At 43.5% G+C, this 13469-nt stretch overlaps 1 protein-coding gene across 1 annotated transcript in view; it reads left to right on the top strand.

Moving 5' to 3' along the window:
• The window catches only part of pdia5 (protein disulfide isomerase family A, member 5), a 61143-nt gene that overhangs the window by 29993 nt on the left and 17681 nt on the right, over positions 1-13469 (top strand). Inside the window, exons 10-13 of the mRNA XM_069663101.1 lie at positions 2393-2464; positions 4913-5049; positions 12417-12487; positions 13162-13325. Of these exons, the coding sequence (XP_069519202.1) occupies positions 2393-2464; positions 4913-5049; positions 12417-12487; positions 13162-13325 (444 nt within the window). The remainder of the gene's footprint in view (positions 1-2392; positions 2465-4912; positions 5050-12416; positions 12488-13161; positions 13326-13469) is intronic.

The raw sequence follows: 13469 nt of genomic DNA, 5'->3' as shown, positions 1-13469 counted from the left end.
ATGTGTAGCTGAGCTGGAGCCAGTCCGTTAGCTGGGAGCACATTAGTGTCAGCGCAGGGGTTAGCTAACGACCATCCGAGCCCATTGGCTTCATTAATGAGCCCCTCACTGATAAACAGCAGCTAATCACTGCAGGGGAAATCGGCACCAACGCCGCTGGAGTTATCTCGCCTTTCCACCCGCTTTAAGACCACGCATTCAAGGTCTTTTACCTTTTTAGTCCAGTGGATTAAGAAAGCTTACGACCCCACGCAGCAGCACACCTTCACTTTCTCCCAATTAAACAAACAAACAATAGATGTAAAACTGTATCAGCTTCTTTGTCCTTGCTGCGTCCTTTACCCAAGAAAAACAGGCAAGACTGTCGAGCAAATGACTTATTTTTTCACATATCCTCAACTTGATTTTACAAGGCTTTGTTGTATTTCACAGCAGCAGAGATAAAGCAAGCGAACACCGAGTTGGTCATAAATCTCTGTGATTGAATTCCAAGCAGCAACTCTCCTCCACTGCAGTCACTTCACTTAAAATGCAACTTTTAAGCTCCGAATCCGTGTGTGTAATCGTGTCTCACCTTTTATAGTGTCCGCCTGGTATCTCGGGAACTGTTAACTGCGGTCGTCGCCGCCCTCTGTGTTTGCAGATTCACACTGCCCAGAGGAAGTTACCACTGACGCTGATCCCTCAATACCAGGCTGAGCCAATGCATCCGCTTCATTTAGTCACAGCCTATAGCCGAGTAGATAAACTCATTCCTGGAGAAAAATCTGCATAAGTTTGAATCTTTTCAGCGTGTGGAGCTGTGGAGATGCTTCAGGCTCATTTCAAATGCATTACAGCCGGTCACTGTTATTTCCTATATGCACTTTTAAGCCAACATTCAAAATCCAAGGCGGAGGAAGGAGTATCAATTATCGTTGAACTTTCCCTCAGAGCCCTTTGTCAGCTCTCATAAAACATTTCCTTTTGGCTGTGAGCCGTTCTGTTTCCGACCCGGCTCTTTGTCCCAGAGTCTGGGTTATGTTATGTTTGCTATGACTGTGTTCAGGATCCTGCATGTGTGTCCATCACACGTGACCTGGCTTACTCTTAAGTGTCAGCTCTGCAAGAAGTGATGAGAAATCACAGCATACTACCTTACTACTTCAATACTGACTGAGTTGTGTCTTATCTAAAATCTATATAAAACTATTAAGAAGTGAAAGCTGTGACCAAGTCATCTTTGTAGAATGTGTTTCCCATGCTTTGATGAATAATAAGTTGCTTCATTAAATTAATTCTATTTTGTTTTCTGTGACTTAAAGTGGCAGTAAGCAACATGAACATTCCCATGTAAAAAACATTCGGCCTCTCTGTATCACTCCGCTACACCAAACATGCAGATGCATTTTGCAGCTGGTGTTTGCCACGCAGCCGTTGTGCGGTGAGTCTCTCTGCATCGCCGAGGCAAAGAGAGAGAGAGAGGACAGATGCTGTTTATTCCAAAAAGTACACTTTATTGCTGCATAATGTTCAAATGCTACTAAAGTTATCATTATAGTTATGATCCCTGGTGTGGACCACCTTTTTACCTCTAGGTGTTGGAGCGTAGTGCTACTGTTAGCTGTCAAGAAGGAACAGGGCAACCTCTGCATCGCTCCACTTGTCTGATCCTCTCTCTGTTCCTTTTTTTTATCCTCAAAGCTCTTTCTTCTTTTTGCTTCTTTAGTCGGCCGTTGTCGGCAAAGGAGGTACAAGAAATTTACCGCAAGTTGCCAGAGCTCCTGACTGACACAACCTCTGCGTGCGCTGCTGACACAAGTCAGGTGGAAGCTGGATGACGCTAGTAGGGACGGGCCCTCACAGTCACGGATCAACAATCAACTTCTTATGAAATAAAATCGCGTACTGTCACTTTAAAGCTAGAGATGATGATGTTGCATTTGAGAAGTTCTGTTAAGGATTACTCCACTGATGACTGAGCTTTGAAAGAAATTCAGGTGGAGGACAGCAGCTGAAGTCATCTTTGATTAACAACAGGCGCTATTTATTACAGCTGTGTCTCAGTTTGTTGGTGAAACACACTGATCCACTCCTCCACTGCTGCTTTCTTGTTGCTACCTTCTTAATATGCTCTCGTCTAAGCCGCAAGTAGCGTTATGTATACCGACCATATAAATCAGGAGAGAGTTATACAGGGCTACAGAAGTGGTTTGAGAAATCTTTCATTTACAGACTACAGGCAGTGAGTATATCATGATCAGAGGAGTTCCTTAAAATCAAAACGTTGTTGTACAAATATAACTACCGGTAGTTTTGTTTAAACAGGTGTTTAAACCCTTTGAACAGGATCGTACCATAATCATGTCTATTTCTGATGTTTGCTTGATCATGTTGTTGTGTTGTCTTTTAGGAAGGGGAAGTTCCTTCACCACTATGAAAACTACGGAGCCACGGCCAAGGATATCGCAGACTGGATGAAGAAGTGAGTACAATCATGTCATCCCCTGAAGATGCATTTGACTTGTTGGAGTACAAACTCCAAGATGTTTGTGTCCAAAGCGGTTTTAACAAATAAAAAGACAGAATGGAGCGAGCAAATTACAGTCTACCTTCTGTCTCCTACAATGAATATACAACCTCTCACCTTGAACGTGTCTGCCATCACACCTATTCTTCCCTCTCAGCAGCCTGACTCACCTTGCCACAGTGTCATCAATCTGCACCTGCTCTGTTCTTGTCTCATTTCGCTTTCTCACCTTGGCTCACGCCCACCGCCCGTAACCCCCTCGTCTCCGACCGCGGCTTGGCTCCGCCGCCTCCTTTTCTACTCCATCTCCCTTTTCCACTCGTGTCAGGGGCCTGGCTAGAGAAGCATGACTGTCCACGGGGCAGCAGCCAGAGGGCACAGAGCAGAGCTTTCACAGCTATCACAGGAAACGGAGCGAGACAGGCAGAGGATGTATTCCAGCTACGCTCTCTTAAGCCCAGAGGCATAACAACTCCCTCCCCAGCCTTGTGCTTTTACTGCTCTGCTTATTCAGGGCCCAGTAGTATGATTTAGTGGAGGTTGCCAGGCTGACAGTCAAGTTTTGACGGAATGGTTGCCATGTTTTAAATTGAGCGCTAATTACACCTCATGTTTCGGTTAAAAAAGTGATTTAAAACTGGTTAAACAAACCTTAACCAACCTTTCCCTCTGGCACAAAACAACAAATAACTACATGGATTCCCCTTAAGCCAGCAAATTTAGATGAGTCATTGCACATAAATATGTTCCATATGGTAAATATGTGGAAGAATGGCCTCTTGCAAGCCTCATCACATCTGCAGTTTGTCGTGTCAGAGCCTTTTTTTCTCTTGGAGATGGTGCTGATGAGGAAAAGCTGAAAAGGGGTTTTTGCAGTAACCGCTGTTGAAAGGTTTTCCCAGAGTAGTCTGATTTGCTGCGTTTATAATTTGAGACCTTGCGTCCATTGTGTTCCGATTTTTTATCTCTTCTCCCCAGTTTATCAACCCTGCTGCAAGATTGGATGAAGTGTCTCTAATGGTCTTATTCAGCTTTCTCTGTTTTTCACCAGACTAAATCATTGCCCCTTGCTCTTTATAGGGATGCAGGAAACTATCGGCACGTTACCGGTATCTGCAGATTATGGCTTGAAAATGACACATCGGCAGATATGTCATTTTTCTGACGATATTTTCCGCCGATAAAACAACGCTTCAGTAATGCATAAATGCTTATTGATTCCCTAAAAAAGCTTGACTTAATGCTACGAAATTTACTCAACGCTAGTGTGCACACGCACGTCCCTCTAAACTAACTTACATATTCATGGAAGCACACACGATAAAAAAGAGTCCGTCAGCGATCACTGATGTCTCCGTAGTAGGTGCAGTAAACAAGTCCGGGCATGTCTCCCTCACTGCTGTGTTTCGGGGGAAGCTGCATTCAGGTGTACTCAGAAACGTGAGTGATCAGACATGTGACCTTTTGTACAACGCCTCGGTATGGCAGTTTTTGGCCACTACAATAAGAGTAGGCATGATATGAATTCCACTTCAGGGGAGACTTGATGTTCTCTGCAATTAGGTGGAAAAAAACATGCCTAAAGGGTTGGAAAATATCGCCATATCAGCCCTAGCTCTTTATACTAGAAATTCACACCAGTGTACACCAGAATATGGATTTTTTTTGTGCAATAGAGATCCTGCTCTGACAGTCGATCTCAAGCCTCATTTTTGAAATGGAAAAGTCCCTTGCCGAGGATGGTTTTAGTATAAGTGTACACAAGAGTAGAGGTAAGAGCCAGTATCCTCGGTGATCATATCTCTCCTCTGCAGCAGGCCCAGGAGGAAACTCTACCTAATGTTGCAGAAAACAACCACAGGTGTCATCTGATAAGGCCGTAGTTTACATTCAGTCCCTGATAAACTCTGCACCTAAGCTTTTTATAAATCAGAGATGTTTATTAGACGGATGACATTTCCGATAAAAGATAAGCGACTGGAGGAAATGCAGCATTTTTCTGCAGCCCAGTTACACAATTGTTAGGTATTTTTTAAAGATATCCAGTCTCACGGGGCTTCAGTATGTTAGCTCAGGCAGAGAGTGTGATGGTGAGGAAAGATTGTGTTGGAGAAGGTGTTCGTTTCTTTCCAAAGACTTGTGTGAGTGCACAACTGCCAGGAATGTGCACTTGTTTATATCTGTGTCCACTCTTTCTTGGCATTGCAGCACTGCGTTCTCCGTCATCAAGGCGGGGCTGCCTCGGTCCAGATGTGTGTGTATTTGTGTGAGACGTGTTGGGTGGAGTGTGAGCTACAGCTGTGTCTGATTTTTGCTCCGTACAGATTACACGCCAGATGGAAAGTGTCCATTTTTTTAAATGTCCCTCACCTCTTCACTTGCAATATCCCCTTCCTGTTTCAGCCCCCTTCCCCCCCAGCCGAAGACCCCTGAGGTGCCGTGGTCAGAGACAGACTCCGCGGTCTTCCACCTGACCGATGAGAACTTTGACAGCTTCATGGAGGAACATCCGGCAGCCCTCATCATGTTCTATGCCCCCTGTGAGTAAGAAAGTCATTTAAATAATAGAAGGGCTGCAACCAATGATTATTCTCTTAATAAATCAGTAATTGGAACCATGGAATGACGTATAACGTGAAACAGGAGTAAATAGTGGATCGATTTGGGACTATTATAATCGGTGCATTGACACACCAGGGTTTTTCCTGCATAGAGGAATTTTTGGCGCTCCCCGAACACGTTTAAGCCAGCGCCAAAGGAAAATCACCAGCGCCAAAATTATAAGAATTGCTAATGAAAAAGAAAAAATCAAATCATCTCTGTAATTAATCAAACAACTGTTGGAACAAGTAGAACGTAAACTGAAATAACACGTCTCTGTCACCTCTCCTCTCATCCACAGCCGCTATATTTTACACACAAGGCTGACACTGCATTGTTTTGACTGAACCTGAATGTGCCGCCGTTAAGCTAGCGCTAATGAGAGAGGGGACTTCTCCCATTAGCGCCTTTTCTAACTGCTACGTACCTTTTTTTCATCACGTCCTGCCTCCTGCACTCCTCGCCTAAAGCAAACAGAGTATTTCCAGAAGGCGAGAACGCGTCTGACACGACAATCTCCTGTTGTGTGCTATACTTGTGAAAGGCCAACTCCATGACTTGTCCAGACCTGATTCTCGCGACATTGTACACTCGCAAAGCCTTTTGAAAGATCGTCAGATCAGCTGAGAGGTTTTTTCTTCGGCAGAAAACCTGCAGCAGGGCGCCGAGGAGCGCTTCATCCCCACGTTTTGTTTTTGATTAACGGTTTCTTTCTTAATAATATCTTGAGAACAGGTCCCCACTACATTTTGTGTAGTCTGCCAATAGGCTGATTGTTTCAGCTTCACTTGTGCATTTTCTCTGGAAGTAGGAAGTTGCATAAAATATAAAAGATAAAAACAGTAGTACTAATGTATTCTTCCACCACTGACTGCCTCCCTTCTATAAACCCCTCTCCCTCTAACTCACTTCAATCCCCCCCTTCAAATGTTGTATGTAATTCATTTTTTGACTAGTTTCGTGAATTGGGCTTTCGTTTACTCTTGTACATTTGCATTATAGCTCATAACCAAAAAGATAATCAGTAGCAGGTAACTGCATAGATTTCTGTCAGATAAAGTAACACAGACTTATTGCCTTATTGTACACGGATCGATTATGCAGTCGTGCGTCGCGACCCCCCAAAGGCCCGTCTGAGCCAGGAAAAACTCTGCACACATTTGAGCTGGACAGTGCACATGTGCAAAAGACTTAAACTACAGTCCAGATCTTCATAAAAGATGTCTTCTTGCACAGCAGTGTTTCTAAGTGTGCTTTGTGTGTTTTTGAATAGTTTTAAATACAGCAGCTCACTGAGGATTTATTGACGATGAAAAAACACACAATATTGCCAGCTTTGTCCTTTAGCAACCTTCAGATATGAGATAGTAGCTTCACTTGTAAAAAATGTGCAGCAGCGCGTCAGAGGAGCTGCACATTCCTTCCTGCTGTGTAAAACATTTTCGAGCAGATTCTCTTGGGTAGAGCAGTTGTTTAGTCACACAAATAACATCACTGTTTCACCCCCGAAAGGGAAAAACAAACCCAGAGACGAGCTCGCTGCAGTAACTTAGCTGTTTGTATCACACAAGCAGAACAGAATACTTCATTGTTGCCATATGGTTTACATAAGCCTGCTTGTCATTCTTGTGCACGCACCACACTGCTGTTGTTACGCAGAACTTTGTAAACATGCCAGATTCTGTCAGTGGGTAAGATCATTTTTCCAGTTCCACATTGTTTTGCTTTGGTCGAGCCCTCCTGCGTGTGAGGGAGCTGTCCGAAGGAGCTTTAGCATGTTGATAATGCGACCCATAGCTCCAAAGTCATGCACATAGATTCCGCCCAGTTAGAAATCTATTCTGAGTCCAACAGCAGCACGACTCAGAATGTTTCAACCTGTTTTCAACCGTTTGTTTTTTACCTAATATGAGCTTCCTCTTCTGACTGAATCCCCTCCTCATCCTTTCTCCCTCCTCTCTCTGCCTGCCCTCCTCACCCTTCCCCATCTGTGCTCATCTCACTCTCCACACTGTAAAAATACATGAATAAATAAAACTAGGGTCCTTTTCTGTAGCCTTTACCATAATGATGATTCATTGTTTTCATAATTTTATGGTATACTCTGCTGCAGAGCTCTCAGACCTGCAGGTTGCTGGGAGCACTGCACTCCGCCCTGAGGGCAAACGCACTCTCCAGCTGTTAAAGTCATTAAAACACTTCCTCACACTGCAGTGGGACCGGCTACATCCACTGTCTCGTTATTAACTGCCTCAAACGCAAATGTTTTGCTCTAATATTTAAACTAAAAACTGCCAGTTGGCAAGGAAATGTAGTGACATGGGATTTGTGTAAGTACGCTGAATATGTAAAGCCAAGTGACATAATTTCATTAATCAGATCAGTGTGTTCGGAATGTAAAAACAACCATTGTGCAAGAGGCCCCGGCCGGGACAGACTCACATGCTGCATGCAGCTTCTTGGACAAGTTTTAGTGAAGAAGGAGAAACTACTGTGTGTCGCTTCCTTTTTTAGCTTGTGTTTAACACAAATATACGACATGTTACACATCCCATCTCTTAACCCAGAGTAAAACATATTCCAGAATGTCTTTATGCCACTTAAATTAAACTCAGGTAATATTGGTACTTTCTGTTCTGATGCTTCAGCATACAGTCCATGAAGTGCATTAAAGAAACAAACATATTCAAGTAAAGACAAACTAATTTTACGCTTCAGTCTTATCAGTTCTATTCAGGTTTTGGTGATGGAGGGAGGACAGCAGCTACTTTCCCTTAAAGACATTTTCCAATACAATTGGTTGATGTGTAGTCGTTCACGGATACACATAAATATTAAGCGTATAATTAGAGGCATATATCTGACGTCTTTTGGCTAATGCGATATCAATCATGAATATCAGTACTATATTAATTATAAATATAAAAATAGTTTATCTATGTATGACTTGAACAACTTTCCAGTTTCTATTTTTTACTTGATTTACAGGAACATAAAATGATCAAAGTCAAAGTTTATTTATATAGCACATTTAAAATAACATGTTTGACCAAGGGGCTGTGCAGGCTTAAAGCACAATATCAAATATAAGAACAGATAAAATGAACAATAAATAAGAGTAAAATATGGTTGCATAGTAAAATGTCAAGCTCAGATATAAAAGTTTCAAGGGTCTGGGCGGTTCGGATAATGACAGGTAGACTGTTCCTCAGGTTAGGAGCAGGCTCCGTCTCCTCCGGTGTGGAGCCTGGATCTTGGAGCATGTTTTCATTGTAGTGTCTTAAGGGTTATACTTTCTGAAAACCAAATCTTCATCTTTAATATCAAAACAAAAGCACACTGTCGATGTAAAGTTTGCCCCAGAAGACAAAAGTTACTTTTATCAAAAGTGCAGCTGAAGCTTTTTTAATAGTCACATCGGGGCTTTGATTTATACAGAGCATTATATCAGGTTCTTGTGTTCTTACTTTCCTGAACTTTACTTCTTCCTCCTCATTAGTTTGTTATATTTCTGTGTTCTATACAATTACATAACAATAACAACAATAATTCTTTTCACCATCATTATCCTGATTGTACAGAAAAATGTGGAGTTGACGTCAGTGTGACCGACTCATCCGCTCCGTCCTTCAGACGTTTGTCCTGCACTTGACTCACCCTTCTGACAGCAGCCAGTCACCCACACGTCCGCAAATCAAGGCCAGTCAGATAAAACAAGCTGCATCAGACGTTTGCAACTCGCACAAAAAACACACACACACACAGAAATACCCTGTGACACATATCAACAACACATTCACACCATGCCACAGCATTTATCTCACACAATTACACTGCAAATCTCTCTGGCTGCTGTCTCTCACTCTTACACACACAAACACACACACACACACACACACACACAGATGCCTGGCCTTGCTGCTTCAATGCAGTTTCTTAATGGCCCCGCTGTCACAGTGAGATTAATGGTCTCCCAACCACCACCATCAGCTTGCATTTGTGTCCACCTCTCAGCAGGGCCATTCTCACCGTCCTCTGAACAGCACTCAGCGGGGGTTGTTTGCGTTTAGTCCCTTACGGCGGCAAAACCTCCGACTGAGCGCTCTGTTTCCCAGATTGAACCTCATTGTGTCCCGGACCAAAACAAAGTGTGGTTGGGGGAGAGCGCAGCAGAAACATGAATACAGAATGGTGCTGCAGCAGAAATGGCTGATAATGGCCGAGTTTGATACCTAAATGTTTGTGTTTCAGCCGCAGCTGCTGCGGCAGAACTTATAAGGGCTTATTTTAGCATCTCGTCTGAATGTCAGCTTACGGCTGCTGTGTACCCAGAGAACATGACCTCTAATACTCTAACATTTGCTGTAAAGCAGGACACTCACAAGCCCTTTTTCTTTTAGCGTGTATCAGTTGGGATTAGAGCCACCGTGATGTGTGACCAGTTTGTTCGTTCTATCAACTCTAAACTCTTCTCCCCCACACTCAGACTGAGTCAGCAATATTTCACTGTATTTCTGTAAGCCCCCCTATACTCTCACACACACACACACACACACACCCCCACAGAGACCGTGCCCCTCATGCACCACTTGTTCTGAATGCGAAGCAGGGTTGATGCATAGCACAGGACGAACATTTATTTTGTCTCTTACTCATCAGTTTGAAAGGCCGGACAAAGTCCTCTATTTCTCTCGTAAGCCTCGACACAATCTGATGATCACACACCACAGTGACTGAGTTGAAAGAGAAGCAGCTCTTTTTTTTTTTGCTTCTTTCCACAAGGCATATCGCACTTGATTTATAGCCTGCGCCACCACTGCATTGTATATTGAAGAAAGGAATTCCTGAACTGTTTTGACAAGGGCAATTTACCAGGTTTGGAAATGTACCAAATTTGTTTCATGCATCTGTGCACAGCAGCGCTAGGAGCTCACAGACACCGCTCATCCCTGATCAAACAGCATATTCATTATATCCTGAGACAAAACATCTTGTACATTGCGTGAGACAAATATGGTGTTATGTTATGAAGGTTGTGTTAGATCCAAAAAATGTTTGCCACTTTGCTTCCTGCTCATGCAAAATTTAACAGAGCTCGGCACCAAACAGAGGCTTGTTTTCCTGAAGCCCGCAGCTCGGACAGATCGGCTTGAAGGGGAAAAACATTGAGTACAGTAGAGACACCACTAACATCAGACAGACTGCTACAGAATAAAAACACCAGTAATGGTGTCCTGCTTAATTAAAGAACAGAAATGTGCAGTATTTGGCTGATGGTGAAGTTGCTGATGAAATTCATTCTCTTTGAATCTTTGCCACACTCTGTACAGAGCCGGGAGATAATCCAAACTTTTATGACCCTTTTATAAGTTAGTGCTGGGAATCATTTGGAAGCAATTTTTGTTATGTTTGCTGAAATCCAAATTACATTCTGACTGAAAAAAAAAAGATGAATGAAATGATTGGCTGGTTCACCTGTCTGCCTACCTGCATGTACTCTGCCGGTGCAAGATGCATCAGGTTGTAGATGCTTTGATCAATGACTTTCCGCTTTGTGACCCAGGATATGTGGACTTGTTTTTTGTAATTGTTGTGTTGCATGTCTGAAACTTTGTTAGAATGTGCTGCTGCTGTCTCGGCCAGGACACTCTTTACATTTAATTTTTTTCTATGAGGCTTTTCCTGGTTAAATAAATGTGGTGGTTCGATCCCCATCTCCTTCGGTCTACATGTCGAAGTGTCCTTGGGCAACACACTGAACCCCAAATTGCTCCTGGTTGCATAGCCATCGGTGTGTGAATGACAGTCGAGCACTTTACGTTACAGCCTCTGCCATCCGTGTGTGAATGACTGAATGTGACATGACTAGTAAAGCGCTGTGGAAGTACAGCCCATAACCATTTTGAAGGTAACCCTAACCATTTTAGTTTTTAGAGATACTTTATTATCCTCGAGGGGAAATTAAATTTGTTCACTCTGTTAGTACAAACATGCTGCACACACGCAGGCCAAACAGGAACCAGTGGACATGCATTAATGGAGAGATGTCAGAGTGAGGGGCTGCACATGGACCTGCACCCTGAGCACTTGGGGATTTGGTGCCTTGCTCAAGGGCACTTCTACAGTGACGAGGAAAGGAACTGGAACGTCTCCAGCTACCAGCCCCAATTCCACGCTTGGTCCGCAGGGGGACTTGAACCGCCCACCCTCCGGTTACCAAGCCAGGTCCCTACAGACTGAGCTACCGTCTACTCGTTTACCTTCTTTTTCTGGTTTCTCCAAGCACAGCTGTAGGCGACTCTCTGTGGGATCAGGGTTGTGACTTTTTTATGATCGATGCTCTTCTTATATTCTTGTTAATGTCTGGGAAGTGCCGTCTCTCAAAAGAGTCCTTGAGGGATATTATATTTACAGTTTGAGTTTGAAGCCCTTCTTTTCACCTCAAATTGCCATCAAAACTGCACCAAACAAAACTTCTGCAGAGATTATTTTTACCTCTGTCTCCTTTTCCTGTCAAAGAGAACATTTGCAAACTTTGTCTCGTAGCAACCAGACTTCTGCTTGAGGTGTTGAAATAAGTTCTTGTTGATGCACCATTTAAAAAAAAAAAAAATCTAATTATATTGCTTTTTTCTAAATCTGTTCTCACCGCTCTCTTCCTCTTAGTCTCACTCAGTTTCAGTCTCTGACATGTTTACTTACTCCAACAATAACACACACCCGTGCTTAACAGTGAAACACGTCGTAAGTAATCAGACGTGACTTAACTTTCTGGGTAAACATGAGACATGTCGTCTTATTTACAGTTTCACCCTCAGCGTGCCAGCAGTGAACCCACTCACAAACCAGGGTGAAGCAGCAAGACATTACAGAGAATTACAGCAGCTGATGTGTTGATTCAACAAGACAGCACCGAGGGCATAATGTCAGGCAAAGGCTGCATCACTGCGTTTAGAGCAGGAGTTTTGTGTATTTTTAGGTTTATATCTAAGTTTGAGAGGCGTTCCTCTTTACTCTCACTGATATGACTGGCTTAGATAGATGGTTTCATTTATAGCTCTACGTCTCAGATACTAAACAGTGTCTAAACAAGATATCCTGCCTCTGTACTCATCTTTATCACAACATTGTAAAAAGTAGTTTTACAGGTTTTATAACCAAAGTGTTTGTTTAGTCCTGAGTTTTTAATAAAACCTGAGAAATGGTCTGAAAGATTATCACTTATATCAGTTATCAGTTTGTTTGACTCTCAGGTGTCAGACATCCGTCATCGGTCGCTCTCTAACGTGCGGTTTGATCCCTTCAGGGTGTGGACACTGCAAGAAGATGAAGCCAGAGTACGATGAAGCTGCGGAGATACTCAACAAGGGCACAAATGTAAGTTTCATGACCTTTGCTTGTGCTCACTTGTGCACTGAAAGTTCCTCCACGATGCCTTTGTGTTAACCCTGATGGACGTACAGAACTGCACGCTGTACTGGGCCTCATTAACAGATCATTATAATCCCTTCTCTCGGCCTGTGGGCTTTCTGTTTGGCCAGCTTTCGATGTGTTTCTGATTAGTCGGGCGTGTTCCTTGCCTCTCCTCTCGGCCGCTCTCTCCTATGTGATAATCTCACACTCCCCAGCCAGGGGCAGGGCCTATAAAACTTCAGCCTGGTGACTGTAGCAATTATCTCATCCATGCGCATCCCACTGGCCCGAGCGTTGGACCTTCTCCTTATGGCTCTTTGCCCGACAGCAGAGGTCAATTGGAGAAGCGGAGCCATTATCTAATATGGATGGACTTGAGCCTCTCTCACCCTGAACCCTTAAGACCCAGCGTATCATTTATTATCTCCTCCTTGCTTCTTTCTGCGTGTCATTAGTGCAGCGTTTTTATACACACAGTCTGTGCTCCTTTGAAAAGTTTAAGCTTGGATCATTGGTAATAATTGGTGTCAAGTAACAGGTTAGTCTAAGGGACCTTGATTGGTCTTATTTGACGGATCAGTCTATAGTTATTATTTTCCCAAAGTCCCACATTAACGATATTTTGTTTTTCCTTACAGAGTCCAGGTGCGCTGGCAGCAGTGGATGCCACTGTGCACAAGGCCGTCGCAGATCGCTTCAAGCTCTCCGGCTTCCCAACTGTCAAGTATTTTGTGAAAGGCGAGGAGAAGTACACGCTGCCAAACCTCCGAAGCAAAGACAAGATCATCGAGTTCCTGCACAAGTGGGTCTCACACTCATCAGGCAGAGCGATCGCTTCTTTACTCCTTTAATTTACCAAACGCTGCCTGTGCCAGGTCAACCAGCTTAGTCATCAACACAAACTCTTTTATCTAAACCTGAGCTCAAACATTTAAGCTGTGCTGTC

This window comes from Semicossyphus pulcher, unplaced genomic scaffold (genome assembly GCF_022749685.1).
Source record: "Semicossyphus pulcher isolate SPU_LCO1_2020_fin unplaced genomic scaffold, fSemPul1.0.p SCAF_15, whole genome shotgun sequence".
NCBI lineage: Eukaryota > Metazoa > Chordata > Actinopteri > Labriformes > Labridae > Semicossyphus > Semicossyphus pulcher.
The sequence above is the reverse complement of the archived record's forward strand: the minus strand, read 5'-3'. Positions and strand labels throughout refer to the sequence as shown.